This window comes from Haliotis rubra, unplaced genomic scaffold, assembly GCF_003918875.1.
Source record: "Haliotis rubra isolate DU_JTF1 unplaced genomic scaffold, ASM391887v1 Scf985, whole genome shotgun sequence".
NCBI lineage: Eukaryota > Metazoa > Mollusca > Gastropoda > Lepetellida > Haliotidae > Haliotis > Haliotis rubra.
In genome coordinates, this window is record NW_025767729.1 from 39177 (window position 1) to 66538 (window position 27362).

At 36.8% G+C, this 27362-nt stretch overlaps 2 protein-coding genes across 3 annotated transcripts in view; both read left to right on the forward strand.

The window, feature by feature from the left end:
- The window catches only part of LOC124265567, a 29287-nt gene extending 1938 nt beyond the window's left edge, over nt 1–27349 (forward strand). The window contains exons 5-7 of the mRNA XM_046700354.1: nt 1435–1511; nt 2822–2876; nt 26163–27349. Of these exons, the coding sequence (XP_046556310.1) occupies nt 1435–1511; nt 2822–2874 (130 nt within the window). The 3' untranslated portion in view covers nt 2875–2876; nt 26163–27349. The remainder of the gene's footprint in view (nt 1–1434; nt 1512–2821; nt 2877–26162) is intronic.
- Nucleotides 16134–27349, forward strand: LOC124265566 (cephalotocin receptor 1-like). Of its 2 annotated transcripts, none has more exons than XR_006895483.1 (6): nt 16134–16667; nt 16968–17139; nt 17634–17717; nt 18353–18404; nt 20223–20598; nt 26098–27349. XR_006895483.1 is itself a non-coding variant. In XM_046700353.1 (6 exons), exons 1-6 carry the CDS (start codon nt 16167–16169, stop codon nt 26148–26150), a joined length of 939 nt encoding a protein of 312 aa, XP_046556309.1. In that variant the 5' UTR covers nt 16134–16166; the 3' UTR covers nt 26151–27349. The 2 variants fall into 2 exon arrangements, 1 of the variants encoding a protein (XP_046556309.1); XM_046700353.1 differs by having other exon boundaries at nt 20522–20598.
- Nucleotides 27350–27362: the final 13 nt, after the last annotated feature.

The window sequence follows — 27362 nt, forward strand, 5'->3', positions numbered from 1 at the left end:
CCTGATCAACAGCAACCCATGCTTGTCTTAAGTCGCGAGTAACAGGGTCAGGTAATCAGGTGATCGGGTATCATGTTTTCGTATCCCTAGTAATTAGATCGATACTCGTGCTGTCTCGACGCGATTATTTACTACAGTCATAGAGGTAAAATGTTGCTGTGTAAAAATTTAATAGACACTCTAGGATAAACAGTATCATGTATATTGGTTGAATGTATGATAGAACCAAGAATAAGTTACATTTATAGAAGAAACAGCAGGTCTTTGGTCTGAAAGAAAACTTTAAAAACAACCGTCAATGTATATCGTCATTGTTGATGAAGAAAAACACATAATTTAGTTGGATTTATCGTTATAAGAGACACAAGATTCGGTGATGTCAAGGAAAATATTCTGATGTAACGGCAAACGTACGAGATATAAATCTGAAAATATCAAAGTCAATGATGCCTATTTCAAAACCTACGTAAACACGTTTAGTAACATGCTACAGTGCCAAAGTCACACATCTTCGAATAAGAGAGTTAGTGAGATGGGCAACCTGTGTGACGACTGAGGTACAGCTGCTTACAGAGGGAGGAAATCCCGAAGTATGGCAAACCTTTTTCTGAAGGTGGACCCTTGAATACTAAAATCTGTTCATGTTAGAGGAAGGTAGCGTTAGATGACAGCGAGTTGGGTGTGATGCCAAATATAACTCATGCAGGTTGTATCAAGCTCATAGAGGAAGGAATGCCAGAAGTGGCACAAACCAGTGATCAACAGCATGAGCATCGATCTACGCAATTGGGATACGATATAAGTTGTAACATTGTAACGGGGTTTTATGCGTAAAACTAACGAGAGACGCTTACAACACCTTATACCCCGAATCATAATGCTACAATCTCTCATTATGTAAATATAACATCAAAACAAACTGATATGCAATCATATCTTTTACTAACTGCGTACATGAGGTAGGATAATGACATGTGTCAACCTAGTCAGCAAGCCTGACCACCTTATCCCGCTAGTCGCCTTTTACGACAAGCATGGGTTGCTGAAGACCAATTCTAACCCGGTTCTTCACGGGTTTCAAGCTCATAGAGGAAGGAATGCCAGAAGCGATGCATGCCTCAGTCGTTGATCACTGTGGTACAAAACATGAGCACGTGTATGCTCTGACAAACCTTCGTCTGAAGGAGGAACCTTGAATTCCTAAATCGTTTCATGTTAGAAGAAGATAGCGTTGAACATGTCATGGCTTTATATTCGATGATATACGATCATATACAACTTGAAATATGAATTGTTCGGTAACAGCTTTGGCATATTTAAAAACCTCATTAATATAACGTATACGACCAACACATAATTCATTATATGTTGTTTTCATCCAAAGTGTGATTTTAATGTGACATGTTAATATGTATTTTCCATTCCGCACCACAGATTCCATTCAATAATAGTCTATACAGTCTTAGCCTACCTGGAGACTGCAAACCCCTGTCTTAACCCCTTCATATATGGTACGTAACATAAGGAGTATGTTTTGTAACACAGTATTATCTATTTTCGTGTCCTTATTCGCCAGAGGGATACACGTATTTTAAAATATATCTTAAGAGAAAATATTTACGTTTAGTCAATTTTTCGCCTGAAATACATTCAAAAATTCAATGTAATCGACAAATTGCTTGACCGAAAGGATGTTACAAATCGAAACATTTAAACAAGTTGAAAGCTTCAAGGAGGCCTTGCATGAGTCAGAGTCGTGTGGCACTCTTATTATTACTATATCTATGCTCACCATGTTAATTATCCAATCCTTAAGTAATGTCACTGAGATGGTGTTACTGGGAGAGGATCACTTGGGGCATTGACCATCAGTGGAAAATATGGTGCTTTTATGTTCGTTAGAAGCATAATTAGAGTTGATCCAAAGTTCCCCAACAGCTACATGCACCAATTTATGCCTAATCTCCCCACTGTGCAAAGTTTGATCAAAGAATATGGACTGGTCTTTGACTTGTAATATACTACTCACACTTTGCTAAGGATCACAAAAAATCGCAACTTTAATTAAACATAGATAGGAAAACAGCCGCTTTAAGCTAACCGTATCCACCTGATACAGTAACCGTAAAAATGGTTTTCGTGGCACCAACCAACCATTTTGCAAATCATGGCACGGCTCATTGATAAGTACACAATACCTGTCAAAAGCAGGTAGGGGATCCACAAGATGCAGTGGCATACTGAAAGCTTGGATCCATGTTACAACAGGCTTAGATATTTAAACCAAATTTGACACCACATCATAGTTTTCTGCTGAACCAATGATTTGATCCTCAGCAAAGTGGCACCCGTGAAGAGCCACCTCCTCGTGGTGCGTGCTGGGTAACGCTAAGCGCTCTTCAACCTCTTGTTGTGGACCCGGGGGTATATTTGGTCCACCAACCCGTTTGCCGTTTGCCCTGTGTCAGTAGAGGACGGGGGTCTGGCGGTTGAGGGCACTGGTTCCAGGAACAGCGTTCCTTTGCCCAACACACTCCAACGCTCCTTACTTCACCTAGACGGGTGGTAGAACTGGCCCGGTTCTATCAATCAATTTTCTAACCATTCAAACAGAATGATTAGCGTAACAAACACATATACACAAGCACGCACGCACGCACACGTAGAATTTAGTTACAAAGGAGAATTTTTTCACTTCTTACGAAGATGTATTTTTGGCAACACTATATATGGTAGTAATATTGAATATTTATAAATCGTTGACACAATAATCTGTTATATACATCTTCAATGTATTTTATGAATTCTTTTGTATTTTCAGCCATATTCAGCTGCATTGGTAGACGGAGGGAAAGAACTTCTCCTGGACTGTAAAGGTCAGAATGGGCACAATCCCAAACAATGACCGGAACGAAATGACGACCGATGTTTACATCTCAAATCTCCTTTCTCTTTGTGGAACCTCTTGTATAGCCCTGATATATATATTCATTCCGATAGAACATTACCTATTGAGGCCTTGTACATACATGCGTATCTGTTTGTATCAATGAAGACGTTTGTGCTTCACAGAAAGCAGCCTCCAAAGATGTAACACCGCACAATATATCCCAGCCATATGTAAAAAAATCGAGTCCTGACTAGTTACTTCAATGAGCTACGATGACAAGCTTCATCCAAGTCAGATTACCCGATCCCGTTTGTGATCTCTTACTGAATGGCTAACGGCCGATTCCAACACGGATTTGTACGAGCTTCGATGATGTACAACTACAACTACAATACCCACCATCCCATGGAAGGCTTAGTGTATTAGATCCGTGAAGGTCCGGGTTCGAATATTGATCTTCAGTAACCCATGCTTGTAAGAGGCCGCTAACGGGATCGGGTGGTCAGGCTCACTGACTTGGTTGACACATGTCATCGGTTCCCAATTGCGCAGATTGATGCTCACGCTGTCGATCACTTGACTGTCTGGTCGAGACTCGATTATTTACAGACCGCCGAAATATAGCTGGAACATTGAGTGCGGCGTAAAAGTAAACTCACTCACTCACTTAGTGTGTTACGACACACACACACACAAATTTATTTGCATTGTGATAAAAACATAATTTCTTTTATGGCAACATGTTTGCCTCAAACAGATGTTCATATGTTTTTATTTCACTTTTCCTATCTGTGCTGTGTGTTGATGAAAGATGGTGAAGATGTTGACAAGTGCATCCTGGGCCAACTTACACAAAAAATAACGGCTACTTCTATGATATTTGCCCAAAATTTATATGCCCAACAGGTGTAAGTTTTCTTGACGTATACATGACATGCCCCTCACTTGCAATGTTCTGTATACTGAACGACTCTGTGTCAACATAGTATGATACCACGATAAGGTCTCCATGGAACATTACGACAAACGGTTGTATAAATGTAAACTGATTTCACTTCAACGTCTCTTACAGCTGTTCTTAGCAATATATCTGCATACTATCTGTTTCCTGGCCTTGATTTCGTATACTTACGCTCTATCAAATCAATAAAACAATTAATCAACGAAAAAGGATTACAGTTTTGCTTCTGAAATCACATACAGCATGCATGTCAGTTGTGACCACTTGTAGCGTAGAGATGCATGTTAAATCTGTTCATTCTATTCCTTTTCAGACTGTCAATTAGATTTTATCTTTGCATTGATAGCTATATATTCTTCAAAGATTTGTCCTATTTTGTATTCATGATTACTTTTAGTTATGCTTTGTTACAAAAGCGAGATTTTTCATCTTTGTGTTGCGCTGTTTCAACTTCTCAGAAATAAACATACATAGTTGCACACTGCGTTTTCATATTTCACCGAATGTCTTCTCCATGTTTGGAATATTGCTGGTTGGTTTCTATACTGAACTCAAAGGCAAGCACTTTTCACCTAACACCACGTGTACTAAAATACAACTTGATAAACAAATGTGTTTATGTTAATGGTGGATTGTAAAGTATGAAAATGAAACTAGAAGCACCATTAATGCTGTAGAGTGAGTGAGGAGTGGTAGGGGATGGGCACTACTGACGGTGTGTCATTTCACTGTAGGAGAAGGGAGCGGTGATAGTTCACATGATTGATGAAAACCACGTGTATAGGTAATATGTCGAAAAATTCAAGGTTTGTAATCAAGACTGATGACCCATCGAACAAACGAGCCCAAGGCAGGATGCCCCATACATATGTTTGGGACTTAAAGTATTCCTGATTCACAGAATATAAAAATACTTGTAATCATCATTGAATGACGAATATAACCGTATGACATCTGTATAACTGTATGAATCTAGAAATGTTAACTCATTTTCTATACCGTCGTGACATACGCTACGCATGTTACCCAACAGTTACCTCCCTTTGTTTATATTACAGGCTGGGTACTTCTGTGGTGTTCTTATTTACCCTACGGCTATTACATATTGATAACGCTTTGGTTACCATATTGGCCACGCTATATTTAAATGCGTAATTAAGGATGGTTGGTGTGTATAGTAATACCACTTTTACTTAAGTCGTTGTCTTTTTACAAATGTTTTTCATGTCCATATTTTGAAAAAAACTTTCTCTTCAATAGGTGTATATTTCTTACAACTGTATTGTCTGACTTTATCATGAATCAAATTAGCTATATCGTTTCAAACTCATTATGGCCAACCCAAATGTAATTTCTGCAAATTGCTAGCCCATAAAACAAAACCTAAAGAAGTTATCAAGTTGTGGCGAAAGAAACATTTTTTTCTGTTATATGCTTTCAAGATACACACATACAAACGGAAAATGATACAGATTATAGCAAACTAGTGAAAGAAATATTGGAAGAAACTAAAAAGGAATGTGCTCTGGATAATATTAATACAGGCAACAGTGATGATCTCAATCTAAAGCTAAGCATTTCTGCTGAACTTTTCCTTGAAATTTTTCTTAGGAAAGTAATAGGTAAATCAATTATCTCATATATATCATATTTAAAGAAAACACAAATTGCAAAAATAAATAAACTAGAAAAGGAAATCCAAATGTTAAAGGATGAAATTAGAGAAAACTTTCAAGGTGTAAATGAGGAAAAAATTGCAAAATTAACTAAAAACATGAGCGACCTTAAAATAATACAAGAAGAGGAAGAAAAAGGCAGACAAATAAGAAGCTGAATTCAATTGTATGAGGAGGGGAAAACCCAACCAATTACTTTTCTCATTTGGAAAACAGAAATTAGAAGCACAAGACACCCTCAACACTCCTTCACTTGATAGCTCTTTTGCAAATGATTTTGACAAACTAAGTGAAATAAAGGAGCTGTCTGAAACAGTTAAGGCCATGAAAAATAATAGATCTAGATGGTTTTCCTGTGGAATTTTTAAATAGTTTTGGACAGACCTCAAGTATTGGGTCTACAGATATGTTCAAGAAGTTTTTGATACAAATCAGCTATGTTTTACTATTAACAGAGGTGTCATAACTTGTATTCCAAAAACAAGATAAAGACATCAGATATATGAAAAATTGGCGATATATTTCTCTTTTAAATACCTTGTACAAAATTATATACTCCTGCTTTGCAAACAGACTGAAAAAGACATTAGATACACTGATACATTCTGATCAGACAGGATTTATACCAGGCAGATGCATAGGTAATAATGTGACACTAATGTATGATTTCATGTATGAACTGAAAAAGAAAAAGAAACCAGGCCTCTTGATTCTGATCGACCTCGAGAAAACTTTCGATACTGTCTCAAAAACATTTATTATGAAAGTTCTAAATATATTTGCCTTTGGGCCCAAAATGGAAAAAGTGGATAAATATACTGATGTGGAACGTGTCCTCATGTGTTATCCAAAACGGCTACCTCTCCTCTTTTTTTCCCCAATGATCAGGGTTGTAGACAGGGGGACCCAGTATCGCCATACCTTTATTGCAGAAATTCTAGGTATTATGATAAGAGACAATAAAGACATCAAAGGTATTAAACTCAATAAGGAAGAATATAAATTGGACAATATGCTGATGATACTCAATTATATATTTAGATGGATCTAACAAAAGCTATTTGGATAGGTTCCATGATTGGTAGCAAAGTAAAATTATGTGCAGAACATAGACTAGACTGGCATGAAGGTATGACTGGCATGACTTCAACATCCTTGGTATATATTTTAACCCCAAATTGGAGGATTTATGGGGTAATCAATGCTAGAAAAAGACTAGAAACAATTAATAGAATCCTTGCTATTTGGAAAAAGAGAAAACTAACCTCACATGGGAAAATTACAGTCTTTGGCAGTATCAAGTTTAGTACATATGTTTCTGTGTTACCATCACTCCCAAAGCGATGTCTCAATCAACTGAACAATATGGCAAGAAGGATAAAATCAAGAGAACAACTCTATGTAGAAAATATGAAGAAGGTGGATTAAGAATGACAGATATCAAATCCTTTATAAATGCCCTAAAGTTATCCCGCCTCAGAAGGTATGTGAATAAAACTCACAATCTCAGTTTATTTCCATTTAACAAAATATCTCTTCTTGGTGCACATATTCAGTCATGCAAGGATCGATAACCCATTTTGGAGTGATGTTTTATCTATTTGGAGTAAATATTATAAACAACAACATAAGATAAATACATGTCAGCCAGAAGAAATCTTGGCTGAATCTTTGTGGTTGAATCACCAATTTAGAAATGGTAATTTCTTGATTGAAGGTTGGTTTAACAGTGGTAACCATACAATTAGAGATATATGGGGTAAAAATGTTTTTTTTGTCTTTCAATGAAATATACTGACCCGCAATGAAAACGCATAACTGAATTTGATGTGGAACAAAGCGACAAAAAACAAAGGTTTAGATGCAAAATCATTTTCAGTTTATGACATGGGTAATAAGCAATGATTTTGGTTTGGAAAAAGTTGGATATCAGCAAATGTGAGTGGTACAGATAAAGTCAAACAAGGTCACCCCTGTAAACACTGTCAGTATCTTGTGTGTCCTCCATTCGCCCTGACGCAGGCATTGAGACGTTGGGGCAATGAGTCACAGGCGAGCAATGAAGTCCATGGGAATTTTCCTCCATTCTTGCTGCAAGGCCAGTGTGAGATCTGCGACGTTGGCTGGCGGTGGCTGACGGTGGCTGACGTCGATAAACACGTCTCCCCAGTTCATCCCAGAAATGCTCAATAGGGTTGAGATCTGGTGAATACGCTGGCCAGTCCATCATATTAATTCCAGCTTGCTGAATGAATGCTTGTGTCACCCTGGCGGCATAAGGACGGGCGTTGTCATGTTGGAATGTTAGTGGACGTCGAGGGCGTTGGTGACGGCGCAGCAAAGTGACCACAACGGGCCTCAGGACTTCATCCACATAACGCTGTGCTGTCAGATTACCTTGGATGACAAGTACTAACTATACTTATAAATAGAGGAACTCGCTTCCGTGTAATACCAGTTTAATATTAAATGAGTTAATGATTTGGCATCAAAAGAGCGAAAGCGAGTTTGATACTAAATCTTTCACGGAAGCGAATTTAGTATTTTGTTTATTACTCTCCAACATAAATTGAGCTCTCAGCTTTCCACGAGACAAGCAAGAGGTATGGTTATTGTCACGTCAGAACTAAACCATTATTCGTCATATGTCCAGTGGTATTACACTCGTGTAATATTGCCACAAAAATATATAATGTTTTTATCACTTTATTTCTTTTTGATCTGGGTACAGCATATCATGCACATTTAACAAGTCAGCATTTTTGTTGTTTTATATAGGAGTCAAATTACAAAGTCATTATCTATGTAAATAGATTGAGGCAAGACGACCAAAATGTAACCAAAGTGTCGTATTTGCAGTGAGAGTATGCATTAAATTTGTGTAAGTGGCAATTGTAATTCAATTTTGGTTTCAGACCAGCGAGAGAAGGTACAATGTTTGCTAACTTTCTAGAATATATGTACTCTTCAGTTAATATGAAAATGAAATTCAGTACATCATTTCTTCTCTCTTTGAATCCGAGAATAATGGTTTCTGCGTTTAATTTCAAATGGGTGTCTGTTTCATTTTCAGTCCATTCTAGTAGATCTTGCCACAACTTTTTGACATGTTTGCATTCATATAATAAATGAATGATATATTCTATTTCAACATCGCAAAATGTACATAAAGGTGATCCTATTAGTTTGTATTTATATAAATCTTTATTGGTTATAAGGATCCTATGGAGAATACGGTATTGAAGCCCTCTGTGACTAGCACTATATGATGCTCGAAATGGTATAGCATTATGTGTCTTCCATAGATTAAGAGTGATATTTATGTTCAATTCTTATTCCCACTTACTTTGATAAAGCAGTTTTTAGTTTAGAGCTTCCTTGTGAAGAAGCATGTTATAAAATATGCTAAATCCTTTCGTAGCTTTGAGTAGTATTTCCAAATTAGGAGGAATAAAAAGGTAAATCTTTCTGAATATTAATTTTGAACGAACTCTGTTTTGAATATGTTTTCAATGAAGATAATAATCCTGTATATTCAAGGAAATTTGTTTTAACCCCATGCAGTTCTGCGAATTCTTTATAAGAAAGGATTATTATTGTCATCTTTTAAGAAATCATTTATAAATTTTACATTTGACTGTAGGTAGTGGTCATATACTACTGGTTTTCTCCCTTTTGTTATCTTATCATTTGCCCATATTAACTGTCTGCGGAGATGGTCATTATCATATTTACTTTGTCCTTGTAATTCAGACCAGGCTTCAAATACGTCGTTTCAGAATGGGCTTATGAGTTTTGGAATATAATGTGTCTTCAGATACAATGGTCCCATTTCTATGGGGTTTAGTTTGCTCACTGGTTGTGAAGTATATAAAAGATTATTTAATTTCGAGTCATGTATGAATAATCTTCTAATCCATGATATTTTCTAGAACTTAATTGTTTAAAGTATAGCTGGTACTTTTAGACCACCTTCTTGGTATGTTTTTGTTATCAGACATCGTTTCATTCTATCAGGTCTACCTTTCCAAATAGAGGAGAAACATTTCTTTTGAAGGTTCACTATCGTTTCTAATTTAAGGTTTGCTAGCGAGGTGAAAAGATGATTAAGTGTTGGTAAAATCAAGCTCTTTAGAATAGTTATTCTTCCTAAAGGTGTAAGGTCTCTCAGAGTCCACATTTTCATTACTTTGTCAATTTTTAAAATTGTATCTTTATAATTCTTTCCACCATTTCTGCTTTATTATGTTCAAATAGAATGCCTAAGAGTACAAATGGCTTTTGAGTCCAGTCATGGTTGTATTCTCTGCAGTATTGCAAACTTGAATATTGTTTCGAACCTATCCAAATAACTTTAGTTTTGTCAATATTTATTTTAAGTCCAGAGAAGGATGCGTATGTTTCAAGTACTTGTAATGTTTCCCTAAATGAGCGCTCACACCCTTCTAAAATTATAGTTGTATCATCGGCAAATTGAGTTAGTAGGTATTCTAAATCAATCATCATTATTCCTTTTATCGTTTTGTTTTGTCGTAACATGTGGGCCAGGATTTCTGCTACTATGAGGAATATATACGGCGAGAGGGGATCACCTTGTCTACAACCCCGTGTAATTTGAAATAATTCTGATGGAAACCCGTTTACAAGAACACTAGAGTTTATGCTATTGTAGAATGTTTTTAGCCAAATTTTGATAGATGGTCCGAAATTAAAGAAGTCAAGACATTTCTCGATAAAGGACTATTCCACCGAATCGAATGCTTTTTCGAAGTCTATAAGTATGAAAAGTCCTGGTTTATTCGTATATTCTGTGTAATCCATAATGTCGTTAACCAGTCTTGTACATTCTCCAATGTATCTGCCTTTCATAAATCCCTTTTGGTCTTCACTTATTATATTAGGAAGTATGTTTTTAATGCTTCATTTAATGAATTGATTAGGTATTTATTGATGTCTTTTCAAAATAGTTTATAGAATTCAGCTGTAAAACCAGATGGACCAGGGCTTTTTTTCATTTTTCATATTTTTCAATGCCGAAAGCACTCCATCGTATTGTATTTCGCCTTCAAGAGAATGGGCGTCGTTGTCAGATATTCTAGGTATTTCACTATCTTTGAATAAGAATTTCAGATCGACATCTTTGGCATGTTTACTGGTATATACAGTTTCAAAATAGGTCTTTGCATGGTTGATAATATCCTTTGTTTCGCTTATTTGTCTGACATCAGTTTCTAGCTTAGTTATTGCTTTGTTTAAGAAATTCTGTTTTTCCATAGAAAAGAAGAATTTTGTTGGTTTTTCTCCTTTTTCATACCATTTTGCTTTTGATCTCAATATAATCCCTTCTGTTTTGTATTTATTTAATTAAAGTTGCTGATCTTTATTATATTAATTTCTTGTGTCAATTTCGACTTAGTCTGTTCACTGTCAGTACTGTCTAATTTTACTTCAAGACTTTCAAGTGTTTTATTGTATTCTTCTTCTAATGTTAGTCTTTCTATCTTTTTCTGGGATGAATGTGTTATTGTGTGGCCTCGAATATTGCACATGAGTACTTCATCTCCATCTTCGTCTCAAGTGTGATATTGATCTACAGTCTCGTTAATAATACCTTGGATTTCTCGTACATATTCTGGATCATGTAACAAACTGTTCTTAAATTTCCAAAAAACCTTTCCTTTCTCAAGAGATCGATGTAAATTCAATATGTAACAATATTACCGAGTGATCTGATCTGTTACTATGTTCTATTTTAGAGCTAACGATAGATTTTTCCATATTTCTACTAACGAGAAAGAAATCTAAACGTGCTTGTTTCAAGGGTTTGGGTTTTCTCCAAGTATATCTTTTTACATCTAAATTTAATTCCCGCCAGGGATCATAAAGGTTAAGTTCATCCATCATATCAAGTACAGCTTCTTTTGAATTGGGATTATTTATATGTAAATAATTGAAAGTATCTTTTCATTGATCTTGGACTAGATTAAAGTCACCACATATAATATTAGTTTCAGTTTCTGGACTTAGTATTTTATTTTTAATTTCCTGATAAAAGTCGGGCGTATCTTCATTTGGACCATAAACATTTGTAATGCTTAATATCTCTTTCTCTGTTTTTATTTTAAGTATCAACAAGCATTGTCACTAAGGTGACATAATCCCCCGCCGCAAATGATCAAATCAAACTTATAAAGTAATGAACGTTTAAGTTAAATGTCAACAAAAACATGACCAGTCAACCTCTCTTGATGTCTTGCTCTTGAGGTGTTCAAACACACATATTTTCAAGACTGACTTTGACATGAATGTCATAGTGTATGAAATATGCAAAAATAGTACTAAAGAAATTGCTTTTTGAAAAACATTTAAGGGAAGTCTTGAAAGTCTTTGAAGAAGATCCAGTTAACTGTTTTTGAAATATCTTGCTGACAATTCAGGTTAACATGCTCAAATCTTCAGTGTCTCTGTGACCTTGAAAATTAAGTGAAGGTCACCAAAATCGACTGGCCCCTGCGCCTTCCCTAGATAAACCTTTGTATTGAATATGAAGAAAATCCAGTAAACAGTTCTTGAGATAACTTAACATGCAGGTTTACATGCTGAAATCATCAAAGTGTCGCCATGACCTTGAAAATTATGTGAAGGTCACCAAAATAGACTGGGCCCTGCGCCTTCCCTAGATAAAGCTTTGTATTGAATATGAAGAAAATCGAGTGAACGGTTCTTGAGATGCAGGTAAAACGTTAAGTCCCCTTGTGACCTTGAAATTAAGGTCAAAGTCACCAAACTTGACTTGGACCTTTCTAATACTGTGATGAACCTAGGTACCAATTATGAAACGAATGTAGTGAACGTTTCTTAAGATATTCCAATTCGTACGTACGTACGTACGTACGTACGGACGGACGGACGGAGCCTAATACTATATCCACCGCTTCGCGCTAAACGCGCGGCGGGGGATAAAACGTTGCCACTATCACTTTCTTTAATTTCTTTGAGAATTTCAAATTCAAAGTTATCTCTAAATAAGATAACTACTCCTCTCGATTGACTGGTGTACGAACTAAACCGGGCTTCTGAAGAGCCCAATTCTAATTTGATTTTTTGTTCAATACTTTCAGTAAAATGTGTATCCTGGATACAATAAATGTTACCTTTTCGTTTTTTCATATTTTCGAACACATCAATCCTCTTTTTTTTTCATTATTCAAGCCTTGGCAATTTGCAGAGATGATGTCAAGTTTATGTGCCATATCGAGTCATTAATAGTTGAGTGGTAAGTAACCTAAATCTGATCAAAATAGGATGGCATGCCAATAGCTGACCCAACATCTTTTGAGAAATGAAAGTGAACATATATGATTTAACAACATAGATATAAAGAAATGAAAAAAGGACAAGCCATAAAAATATTACACTGCAGTATCTTCCACGGGCGAGTAATAAACATTTTTTAGGAAGGACTACTTTAATGAACATACATTCATATTCTCACTCGTTTTACCGAATTACATTCATCGACTGAGAGACGAGCGTGTTTGCAGGAATCGAGGACATCAATGTGCTGAAACAATAGTTGTTTTCAATAAACTGAACTAAAGATGCGCCCAGATTCCCACTTTTTTTTTATACAAAAATCAGTTTAATGGAATATGGAACGTTGACATATTATTTTTGTATTTTGTTTTTGGCAGACTACCTGTTTACTATGCGTGTGATCACTTTATTCTGTGTGATGGGTCTATGTCGGATAGTACAAAAAGCTCTTTTCGTAGAGTATTCGTATGATTATCGAAGAGTTATTTTATTGTCTGCTCATATGTATAAGCAGTAACTGTGATTAATGATTACATACAGGCAATAATCGTCGACTTCCAACCTTTGTTGTATAAGGTTTGTGGTAGCATTACATCTCTATAATGGTATCAAATATTCACAAACACATGCAAAAAGCACATGGGGGAAGGAGTAAAGATAAGGGTCTCAAGCAAACATTTTGTCTCCAATTTGACAAATTCCGAAATTTTATTGACATCTCTTCCATGACATTTCTTGAGGGCTTCATAAAGGTAAATACTATTTTAACTCTGATTGAACAACTGTTGTACAAATCTCATATGACGGTGTTTGAAATCTGCGTGCAAGGCATGTGCGTGATTGAACTACATAAGTTGTGAAGCGTGGGGATAAATATACTAAGCAGCAAAAGAAACGTTAGTTTGGAATTTTCCTTCGCAGAAACGGATAACTGTAAACTCATTAATGTTTTGATTGTATGTTTTTGACAACATCTGCAACTTTACCTGAGCAAAGACATTCCTTCCCAAACTCAGAATGGAAAACAGAAATGGTCTCAAAAACGCAACCTGATCTCGGAGATGGTACGGTGTTCCCCATGTTTTTCATGCAACTCATGCTGCACGTGCTGTTCACAAGGACCAGCCCTATAAATTGCACCCCCAAAACTGGTTGAAACATTCACATTACAACGTCAGCAGGATACTGCGACTCACGACAGCTCAGAGGAACCAGGCGCTAGGAAGACTTGAAGCTGGCCACACTGCACAAGGCGTTGCTAATTACTTCCAGGTCAACGTTCGGACCATCTACAGGCTGCAGCAGCGTTTCCGGGCCACCAACACCACAAATGATCGCCCCCGTACTGGCAGACCAAGGGTAACAACAAGACGACAAGGCCGCCATGTTGTGCGACAGCATGTACAGAATCCCTTCATGCAGGCATCCGAAACAGCACCCCGGACAGGGGGAACACACGGAAGACCAATCAGTAAGGAAACAGTACGCCGACGTCTTAACAGCGGGAACCTCAATTGCCGTAGACGATACCGTGGACCTATCCTCACCCCTCGTCATCGGCGTGAAAAGTCTACAGTTTGCCCTACAACACCAAAACTGGCGATAAAGGCAATGGAGAACTGTTCTGTTCACAAATGAGAGTCGGTACTATCAACTGCAGATGGCAGAACAAGAATATGGCGACGACGTGGCCAGTGTTACTCAGACCAATGTTTTATGGAAAGAGACTCATGGGGAGGTGCAAGCATCATGGTATGGGGTGGAATAGGCCTGAACCAGAGAGTGGGTTCTGTGGTGTTCCAGAACCTTGGTCCAGGGAGAGGAGACGGGATCACAGCGGTGTGCTGCATCGACCAAGCTCTCAGACCCCACGTCATACCACATTCGCACGTCACCGGAACAACATTTTCCAGCATGATAACGCCCAGGCCCGTACTGCCAGAGCTACACGTGTCTTCCTACAGCACAACGGTGTCAACATTATGTGGCCAGTTGCAGCCCTTAGTCCTGATTTAAACCCAATTGAACATCTTTGGGATGAAATTCAGAGGCGACTGAATAATGTCATACCAAGCCCGAACACAGCCGATTTATTGCGCCAGGCCTTTCTCAGAGTGTGGTTCCAGGTGCCAATGGCCTTCATCAATCGATTGGTGCACTCCATGCATAGATGTTGTGCTGCAGTTATTGCCGCTCGTGGTGATCACACTAGGTACTGAAGTCAAGAGTTTGAATGGACTGCAAACGTTCGCGTAATGTCTTGAAATTGTGCCGATATATTTATTGATGTGTCAAGATAATGTGCACAAAAAAGTTTTTGATCCGCTTATTATATCCATTTCTGTAATGATTTGATTACAGTGCCTATCTAATTTTGAATTCGTACTGACGTTTTTCTTGCTGCTGAGTATAGGTACGAGCTGTGGGAATATTGCTTGCATAAATGCAAACAGCCTCTGTTTATAAGTCGAACTGTTTATAAGAAATGTTGCTCTCACGTTATGATATTAGCTTCTTTCATAATATTATAGGGTTATAGAGTATAATGATGCTCATTTAAAGATGTGTATCTGTGTTTATAGGTTTTGCCGATGCCTGTTCCGTCTATTGACTCCACTGAGTTAATAATTTTGTATACGGTATGCATGTTTCGCACATGGCTGGTTTACTACTGTCTCGTTTTCCATTTTCTTAAATCAATATCTAGTCAGGTGGTATTATCTTCTTACGTTTCTATAAAGACATTGTGTATTTCCAATACATATGTACTTTCTCCATACGCCACTGACGAACGTAAACCCAGGTGCATGGTGAGGTAGAGTCGCTTGACCCTGAGTGAGCACGGATGTACTTCTTGTCATTGGTTATTCTATAGCTAATACGATTTCATACACAGCCGTCAAGGAGCATGGATAGCTCATTACCCCCGTGATCATAACAGCAACTTCATCATGGTTTTCAAATCCTGGTGTGTTTTTCCAGCATCACTCCAAGCTTACCTAACTCATGAAACTGACTCGCCAGGCTATGAAAGCGTTGCACCAACAGTCACCTACTTAATCAAACCATATTCATTTAACCACTTCTAAAACAAAGACAAATGCAACTCCAGCAATGGCGACCTTTCACGTTGCAATTTAACCGTGCCAGTGGAATATACATATGCCAAGCAAGTAATTATTAGCATTACTAAAAGTGTATGGTGTTTTATCCGGCTAACCTTTATGATCTACAATTACCTCGTGTATTTAGTTAGCCATCCAGTTTCCTGAGCACACTTCCACACGAGAAGAGCTGAACGTGTAAAGAATGCGTGAAGGACATGGACATGGACATGGACATGGACATGGACTTTGATAGGGACTTGCAAATAGTCAATCCCAACATAAGTCACGATTATGATTACGACAGTACGATACAGACAAAGCCATACACGATGGAAATTGTGGTAAACAGCGTCCTACTATACATTGGAGTCTGTACCAACATATGGATGATCAGATCTCTCTACAAATCATGGAAGACAGGCAGCAGGATGCATTTCTATCTCCTTGCGATTTGTGTTACTGACGTCCTGGGTTTGTGCATCCGATGCGGAGTCAGCATCGGGATGTATGCAACCATTGGATGGAGAGGCGGATATTACGTATGTAAAATATTTTCAGGCTTACATATGTTCGGAATAACTATGTCCCACCTTATCCTGGCTGGATTCAATATCGATAATCTTTTGACTATCACCTGCAGTCGCTCCATCAAGGCGTTGCGTATCGTCTTCCTACTGTTATCCTTCGTAACTACCTTCATTATCAGTGGCATTAAGGTAAGCACATGTTGAGAATGAGGTTGTGCAATTTATATCAGTTGCTCTATGCGGTGTACAAGCCATAACACTGTCGAATTGGAATTGAAACAGTATTTTCAGTGTGACGAGCGTACCTGTTGACCAATTGGCAAAAGCAACCAGCATTTACTTTTATGTTTTTATTTCAAACTGTTTTGCTATAAAAATATTGATTGATTTGGACAATTAAATTGTCGAAAATACACAGGCAGTTCTACCGGCCGGTGTCTCGAAATGTATGCATGCATTATGTTATGTTCTTAATCATTCTCATTTCAGGTCTACTTCGCAGATTTGGTGACCTGGGGATACAAACACGAGGTCAATTTATGCATTGTACGAGGTTTTGATTTACTGCCACTGTTGGACACGGCGGTGTATGTCCCACTTCCATTTCTGATAATGTTACTTTTCGGTCTCCCATCATTGTTTGTGTGGTGCTATAGAAACGGTTAATTTGATAGAAATGCATACAAGCTGTTCTTGTACTTTTATTTGTGTATACAAAATGCATTTTCTCATTGTTAGTCAGTGTTTAATACAGTGCTGTTAGGTTCTATGTAATCATAAGATAATATATTAAAAGTGGATAGAGTTTGCTCTTTCTTGACATCGCACGATATTAGAATTGGTCAATTGTATTGGATTTAATCATTAAAAGAGGTCTGATCTGATAAGATGGTGGGGAGTCAAGGAAAAAGCAATATTTATGACAAATATAAGTAAACACGTCACAATATATTTCTGGACATCCAAAAGTCCAGAAACACTCTGCACAGTGGCCACTCTCTGACAAAGGATTTGACACTATTAAACAAGCAGTTGAATATATGCTAAGCATGAAAAAATATACTCTGGGGTGTCCCAGAATTAAACTTTGACGTGTTAGCACGACAATCTTGACTATTTACAGTGTCCACTGTTTCGGTGTTATTCTTTCTCCAGGAACACTCAGCTGTGAGAAGATGACAAGTGACATTGACTCCCTTCAGTCCATTGGCAGAGAAATTGGAATAGTGCTGGCTTATGGTATGGATAGCTAACCTCGTAATGAATATTCGTACGCTAATAACGCTTGAATCGAACTGAATGTTGTAGCTGTTTCTTTGTGAATGTCAGTCAAAATATGTATACAAAAAAGGTTAAATGGTTAAAAATAGTTAAAACAAACTGAAATATGTGCTCGCTTTTACTTAGATATCGCGTAAGGTATTTTAATTTCTTTGATTGGCATTGTAGAAGTTGGGTAGATGAAGAATATGGATATATATCTTCTTTATGCTGTGTAGGCGACGTTCCGACATTGATTCTAATTCTAATGACACCACTTGCTTGACAACGACATTAGAATCTATGTCGAACACGACGCCTATACAGAATAAAGAAGTTGTATATCCATAAAAATAGTCCTCATTCTTCAGGTATTTTAATCTTTGAAAGTGTTGGTGATGAGGCTGACACACTACTTGAACGATAAAGAAGTCTGGCATCACTTTAACTTTCTGCATTTGAGTTTTGCGAGTGAAGGTTTGAGTGAGTTATGTTTTAAACAATATTGCAATTAATTAATAGTATAATTACAAACATGATTTAATGTACACAGAATTAAATTTATTAAAAGATAACGAAACTATACCGGTTCTAACACATCATTTATTTTTCAGATGTAGTTTTCTTCCTTCGCTGGGCTCCGTTCGTTGTATATGGGATGTTTGGGTAAGGTGACGGGTTGTCTCCCAAAATCCATACAACCCAGAACCCCTACAGTTAGTTAAAACACCACGCAGCATTTACCTGTCCGGCATAATGAACTGACCAAAAGGAGAGATTATGGGGTGGAGTATACAGTGTGCGAATAAGCTGCATAGAGTATATAGATGAGAAGATTGTGCTGTTGTTGGTAGGGTTTTAATTATTCATTTTAAATAATTGAGATGAATTAATTGTTGAACTAGTTTGTAGGCTTCCTGGTATACATAGTGAGTAGACAGATTTAGAAAATAGTAATAATATCAGTTGTAATAGTCTTGGAGATAGTAATGAGATAAATCAATTGAGATAACTTGGAGTGGTATTTGCAAGGGGCGTTCAGAAAGTAGTCAGCCTAACTATATTCTCGATGCCCAATGTTGGAAAAGCCTCCATTTGTTAAAGAAATTATAAGCAAAGCCATATTTTAATTTTCACATATGTCGGTAATGTGATTAACGAGATATTAGTCATCACAACATATTGGGGTATAGTATTATTCTATAAAATTGAGGAAAATGAAAATATGTCATTTGGTACCTGCTGAATAATGGTATGCCTTCAGATAATATCACATAAAATATGTTCAATATATTGGAGGACTACCCGTGATAATCAACATTCAAAGATCTGGATTGCTTGATGTACATTTAGACGGGGGATGTATTTCAAGGACACCCTCATTTTAATCTTTCAAAGACATTGTGTCCAGATATTCAAGCTAGCACTGTTTACAATATATTGAGAGCTGACACTTGTGTGACCATTCAGTATTTAGTTTGAACCCTTGGCATCATATATGAATAAGTGAAAACATAAGAATAAGTAATGTCCTTATGAGTACGTCATCTGAAAGGGGGGGGGGGGTGTGTGTTCCCGTAGTATCTCCAAAACAAGCGATGATAATTTCAAATTGTTTTTTTTTATGCACTTCAATTGCAAAGTTTGATTCTAAGTTTCAAATCATTCTCTTAATTTCTAAGTGTTGGGGCTGGTCCATTGTATGAAATAGGTAACAGGCAGGAGATAAGCAATACACTGGACCATGAACTTTGTTGTTATAAGCTGTAGGGGTTTTGGGAGGTTACCATGTGACGTTTTGTTTATCTGAATACTTTTGGAAGATCAGTACCTATTACTTAGATTATATGTCATTTACAAGAAAAAACTGACCAACGAAATACCTTTTAGAATTGATCTGCTGCAACCCGTGCAACCCGACGAATGGTATCGCGTAGTCTGGTCATCGGGTATCATGTTATCCTAACCCAATTCCGTAGATCAATTCCCATCATGTCAGCCACTAGATTGTTTGGTGCAGAGTTATATATTTACAGACCGCCATCATAGAGCTGGAATGTTGGTGTGAGTGGTGTTAAAAACACAAGAAATATTTGTTGAGTATGTTATAGAATCAAGAATAAATTACATTGTAGTAGAAACGTAAGGACGCATCTTCTGTAAACAAACATACACTAGACGTTAATTAACATATGATTTCGTTGAAAGTATCGTTTTACAGAATGTAGTGAGGTTTTAAGTTAAATTTAAATGGAACTTTAGTGGAATGAATAGTTTCTTGATTCGCTTGTTTCAGAGATGTCAGGGACATTTTTCGGATCTCACGCGAAGGTTTTAATTCTGGAAACCTCAGCACACTGTATTTCCTGATATCAATGTATACATCATAAGTGAAACCAATGTAGAAACTTCAGTAACATGTTACTGTGCCACAGTCATATGCCAAATAAACGAGTTGATGTACTGTTGCATCTGTCGTGACAGATTACAGAGAGAGAAATCCAGATGTGATGCAGGTCTCAGACGTTGTAAAATCCACAGTTTGGTTCCTGAAGGAGGACACTTGAATACTTCTTTGTTCCTGTTAGATGGAGATAGCGACAGATTAGCCATGGCTTTATGTACACGATTAGATATAGGAATTGTTCGGTAACAGGTTTGATACTTTTTTGTGTAAACCTCAGTAGTTATACGGCCGATTGCGTAATTCATCATATGTAGTTTTCTTCCAAATATCATTCTAATGTGTCATAAAAATAGCTGTTTTATATTATACAAAACAGAGGCCAGTCAACAACCGTCTACACAGTTTTAATCTTCCTGGAGACGGCAAACCCCTGTCTTAACCCGTTCATATATGGTAAGTAACATTAGGAGTAACAACATAAATATCTATCTAAGTGTCCTTATGGACAAGTGGAATACACGTATTTGAAATACATCTTAAAAGAAGAGATATATTCAGTTGCTGAAACAAAAAGCGACAAAACCATTTCCAGATTAAAAACATCCTGTATTGCCATGTAGACACAATTAGTACAAATGCATGTGTGATCTTTATTCCTTCCACTCACAAACTCTCACATTGTCAGAAGTTCCGGATATTCTCTGTTCTAAGCTTCACACAGGACCGCACCTTTTTTAACACTCACATCTCAACCAATGGCTTGTTCCGGTGGGTGTTCTTGAACAAACAAGACTGGCTTGGATTTGTTCTAAATGGTCAAAAACATATAATTATAGTTGCAATGGCACCTTTAGCAATTTCATTGAGATGGTGTTACTAAGAGACGATTACTTGGAACATTGGCCATCACTGAATATAATGGTGGTTTCTGCTTGTTAAAAATATACTTAAAACAGTTGATCTCTTGTGAAGTAAGTAAGGAATTACAGTCGAATTTGATACAATGGGAATTGATGTAATGAAAAACTTTAAGACGGTTAAAGTTCATCATAACACTGGAAAAAAGTCCATGTTTACGAGACATTTCCAATTTTGGAAAGATGATGTTTCCAAAGATTTACAATTTTGGAAATGTCCACAAGGGGAGATAACTGGTTGGTGATGGTAAATCATTGTTATTTGCACGCCCCGGGACCTAATCCCTTGTTGATTGATGAGTGAGTCACGGCAGTTAATAGTCACCAATTAACAAGGCCTACTGCCTTGTTAATTAACAAGTTTTATGCCTCTTAAAGAAGCCTCTGGAAGTAAGTTAAATCTTTGATGGGCATTAAGAAGTGGAATGCATTACTGTGATCTGATTTTCACCTGATGAAGGAGCAAGCATATGCTAGCATATTAGCAAATTAACATTTGATTATAGAGACAACGATAGGTCTACGTGTTGATAGAAGAGGATATTCCGGATTATGCGAATGAGAGCATTTAATCCAATGTTAATTTGCTAACAGACGGGCATCAACATTTCTGTTAACTCATCCGTTTGGATCAAAGGTCGATAGAGGGGAGTTTCCATGTATATTCTCACGCCGTTATCAAGATAAAAGTTACTACAACCAGGTGAATAGAGGTATATATCCACAGTGACAAGCAGCAAATTAACAACAGGTAATTCAGCAAGTAGCACGTCGTTGGGGCCAACAGGAGAGTAAGATCAACAAGTCTAAATCCACTCCATTCTCCAAGTGATGGAATCAATCAACATTCAATCAGCTTGTTTATCCTTGTTTATCCTGCAATAAACGTTGCAAATTAACAACAGGTAATTCACGTAGCACGTCGTTCGGGGCCAACAGGAGAGTAAGATCAACAAGTCTAAATCCACTCCATTCTCCAAGTGAATCAATCAACATTCCGCTGTTTAATGCTATGCAATAAACAGGGAGTTGTTATCACGTAAGTGGTATGTTTCGTTGTGTATCCCCATACTGTTTACTGCAGTATAAGTAAGATCTGCTTCACTTTGCGAATGACCAATCTTTTGAAGTTGATTTAAGTTCTACTTTAGTAAACTGCTACCTAACAGATTGATCTCAGATTAAAACATCTCATTCCAAATTCGTGTTTTCTACTTCAGGTACTAAGAAATACTGAATTTTTACGTATTAGATATACATCTATCGGTACCAGTTTGACGTGTCTGGTCATGAGTTAACTAACATAGTGATTATATATTTTTGACCATTACATGTGTCATTCAGACGTCATTTATGCCATGATAATGTTCTCTGATCCATTTCATCATACAGCATTTATTTCATTCAATGTTTTGAAGCTCATATGAAAACATGAAAAATGTTACTGTTCCAGTTCCTTTTGAAGAGTGAAAGTATTTTGTTCCTCAAGTCTTCCAACCAATATAGTCATTATGGTTACAAACGACCTGATTTTAATACCTATCAAGTTAGATGTTATACACGCGTGCATGCACACACACCCACACCCACACAAAACATCCGTAATTTGTGAATTCTGTTCGGACGATAAAGAAATATCTAATTTGATCAGAATCAGTATATGAATTATCTTCCCTTACTCTGAGAGAAGCATGGCATTATTCGTTCATTTTTAATAATTTTATCTGGTTAAAAGAAGGTATTATCAAAACTGTGAAACAAACTTGCGTATACTACCATATCACTAACATTGCGATATTGACCATGGAATAAATGTTAAGTTTAGTCTGTTTTCAATGTCATAATATGTGAGGTTCCTCATTCACACATACATACAAACTGACAGCATAACACAAAACAATATGCAACCAACCCAATGTAATACAATACAAGTTTCACCGCATGTGCATACCACACTGTTGACGAATCTCTCAGGTGTGTTAGAGCGATAATCACACCGCGACATGATTAACAAGCCTACAGCTCAGCAGATTTTAATAACTTACCTTTTTAATAAGAAAAGCAAGATTTATGGATGTCAACTTCTTTATTGTGAATAACACGAAGTTTCGGAGCATATGCTTGCTCCTTCATCATGTGAAAATCAGGTCACAGTAATGCATTCTACTTCTTAATGCCCATCAAAGATTTAACTTACTTCCAGAGGCTTCTTTAAAGGTCACATGCAACGTAAAACACAACTTTGCAGATTCTGATACCTTTCGGTATGGACTTACCGAAACAAATCATCAAAAATGCAAATTCAAGTTATAAAGTTGAAAAATAACGCGATGAAAAAAACCGCGCGAAATCTGATTTCAAACGATTCACTAATTTTCCCCCGAAAATTTCGGGGGAAAACGGGTTTCAACAGCTGGGCTGCGCTCATAGCATGTGCGCAGTGAAATAGGTTCGCGCAACCTGTCTGGTGAATACTCGGTGAAGGCTTTGGTGTGAGCTATTTTCATAATGTTATGTTGATATCTCACAGGCGCGAGCTTTTTATATGTTATGACAGTAAATAAACTGTTTATATAATTTCATATGTCTATTTCCCCACACGTTCTTCTTACCGAGTCACTTTCTTAGTTCGATACTTAAAAGCAATGTCATTATTTAGCGTTGACAGAATTTCTAACTGTGATATACTATGTAGATATGTCTTTGTCACAGACAAAACTCAATGTCTTGTTTTATTGACACCTGTGTGTCTGCCTGCCTGTCTGCTAATGACAATATTCAATACACAACTGCGAACACTGACCACATGCAATTTGAACTTAACACCAATCAGGCTATACACCATAAACAAAACGCATTGATTTATGGCCCGAGTTTGGTCTCTGTCACATTATGTAATTACACAGACAGGCAGGTGTGATACTTGAACACATGACATGTTATGATGTCTGTTGATTGCAAAATGTTATACACAAAAAATGAGCATGTATTTACAAAACCCAACATATCTATATATACACACACAATGAGCCGTGAGGGCATCTGCAAATGAACCAGCCGTTACACCAGCCCTGACTGGGTTCGGTATCCCGGCTGCTTCGTTTCGAGGGAGGTAAACCAAAGTACAAAATATTGCACTTTTGATTTGCAATTATACGCTTATTATTTTGTTTATTTGTTTTTTCATAACCAGCAATGCATATTATATGTCATAAAGAAGTGATAATTGTGATTTAATTATGTTTTCGATTTTTTGGTTGCATGTGACCTTTAAGAGGCATAATAACTTGTTAATTAACAAGGCAGTAGGCCTTGTTAATTGGTGACTATTAACTGCCGTGACTCACTCATCAATCAACAAGGGATTAGGTCCCGGGGCGTGCAAATAACAATGATTTACCATCACCCACCAGTTATCTCCCCTTGTGGACATTTCCAAAATAGTAAATCTTTGGAAACATCATCTTTCTTAAAATTGGAAATGTCTCGTAAACATGGACTTTTTTCCAGTGTAAGCTACTCGCAATAGAAATAGAAAACTCGTATCAAGTATTAAAACTGTAAGCAATAGTGCCTCAAAAGCAATGTATAGTTCAGTGAAAATGGTAGTTCCTATCTTGACCTATGGTGCAGATGTCTGGTCTTTCGAAAACCATGAAATTTTGGAGAAAATTCATTTAAAATTCTTAAGACTCATTGCAGGATAAAGAAATTCAACCTCTCGTTTTATGCTGTATGGGAAACTAAGAAGATTCCCTATTAGAATTATGATATATAAACGTTTATTAAACTTTTGGCATAAGTTAACTTACCAATAAGGTGCTTTTAAGCTTACGAACTTAATTTACAAGTATTTACCACTTCAAAGAACAATAAATAAAAAAGATAATCCCTGGCTCTCGCACGTTAAAAATATATTAGACAATACTGGACTTTCGTATGTTTTTGGAAAACCCTCAATTTGTACAACCCAGTGGCTGCTCTAAAAAATTGAATATATTCTTAAAGATCAATTTACCCAAATTTTCGCACAATGACATTATTTCTAGTCCCAAGGGAATACACTATCAGCACCTAAAGTCATTTCCTAATTTTGATGTATATCTCCTCCTTCCAAAACGCATTTCTTTACCATCATTGAGATTTAGAACATGTAACCATAGTTTAGCTATTGAGACGGGGTGCTGGTATAATATTCCAAGGGACGAGAGAACGTGTCAACTATGCACTTCTAAAAGCATCGCTAATGACTAACATTATATTTTTCATTGCAAAGCATTAGATACATTGAGGAAACAGTATTTACCCTCCCATCTAACCTCTTTGCCAATGAAACAAAGTTCACGAAAATATTAACTGTGAAAACATCTCGAGACAGTAAATCTATCAAAATATATCCTACATCTATCATCTCTTGTCCGAAAAATGTTAATATGTTGTTTACTGCCATCTTGAATTTGAATTTGTATTTGTATATATGTTTACGATATATGCTCTTGTACCACCAAGGTGGTTTATGAGAATAAAGAATTAATAATTGTAATACGCTATGGACGGATAGCACCCATTTGCATCTCCCAAGGTTGTTCTGTCAATGGTTAACAGAATGACAAACGTTTGCCTTCATACATGAAGTTACCCAAGTGTAATTTGCAAGACATGTATAAAGAAACACCTCTTATATAAGACGTACTCATATTGCCTGTGTATATATATCTGACTTACACAAATTCACGTCAACTGTAGTTTTTTGTCGAATTTCTTTCTAAGAACCAACAGAATACAACTTATGCTGTGAAATTACATAATTTCAAATTCGATCATCTCCAACAATTACAGTTAGAAAGATTTCAGTTTGGGCATTACTGTGATATGATGATAAATAACAACCACGACAAACAACAAACAACTAAATAGCTGTCTTCTAGCAGCAATGGGCATGGTGATTACTTTTTATTGAGTAATTGTTGACACACTAATCCGTGATTTACATCGTCAATGTACAATGTATTTTATGAATTCTTTGTACTTTCAGCCATATTCAACTGCATTGGCAGACGGAGAGAAAAAACTTCTTCTGGACTGTAAAAGTCAAAATAGTCACAATCCCAAACAATGACCGGAACGAAAAGACGACCGATGTTTACATCTCAAATCTATTTTCTCCTTGTGGAACGTCTTCTGTAACCATGATATATATTTATTTGGCATGGACATTACCTATTGAGATATTCTACACACATGTATATCTTTTTGTATCAATGAAGACGTTTGTGTTTTACAGAAAGCAGCCTTAAAAAATGTAAAACCGCACTCAATATTCCAGCCAAGTTGAATCCTCACTAGATAATCCAATGAGCTACGATGGCAAGCTTCATCCAAGTCAGATTACCCGATCCCATTTGTGATCTCTTACGGAATAGCTAATGGCCTATTCTAACACACTCTAATACTGGCTTCAATGATATTCGACTATTAACTCAGTATTCACAATCCCATGGAATTCTCAGTGTGTTATGAAACAAACAATAAATTGTACTTTGCATTGTGACAGAAACATGATTTGGTGTCTTCCTACAAATCTGCTTCACATAGATATTCATATGTTTACCCTTTCAAACTATCTGCAGTGTTTGTTGATGAAAGATGGCGGAGATACTGGCCTGTGGATCCTGGGCCATCTTGCACAAAAACGGCTGCTTTTATTGTAAATACCCGTTCGTAATAGGTCCCATGTGTGAGTGTTTTTGACGTATACATGACATGCCCCTTGCTCTCTGTATATTGTCTGTATACTGAAACATCTGCTGTATGTCAGCAACGTAAGATACTATTATAATGTCTCCATTCAACCTTACGACAAACAGTTATACATGTATGTTCTGATGCCATTTTACTGTCTCTAACAACCGTTCTTGGCAATACATCTACACGCTTTTGTTTCCTAGCCTAATTTTGGTATACATACCCTCTATGAACATATTCATCAATAAAAAGCAGTGTTACACTGTTGAAAACACATACAGTACATATGTTAGTAGCGACCACGTGTAGCATACAGATACTCGAAAATCGGTGATTGTATTTCGTTTCAGTTAGCCTGTCAAACAGATTTTATCTTTCCATTGATAGTTATATATTCTTCAAAGTTTTGTCATTTTCTTTAATTCAAGAATATGCATGGTCATGCTTTGTTGCAACTATGAATGCAGTTTTACAAAGGTGTCAGAATTATTTATTTCTTTATTTTGCTTCAAGTTCTTCTGAAAAATAAACATGCATAGTTACACTCTGCGTTTT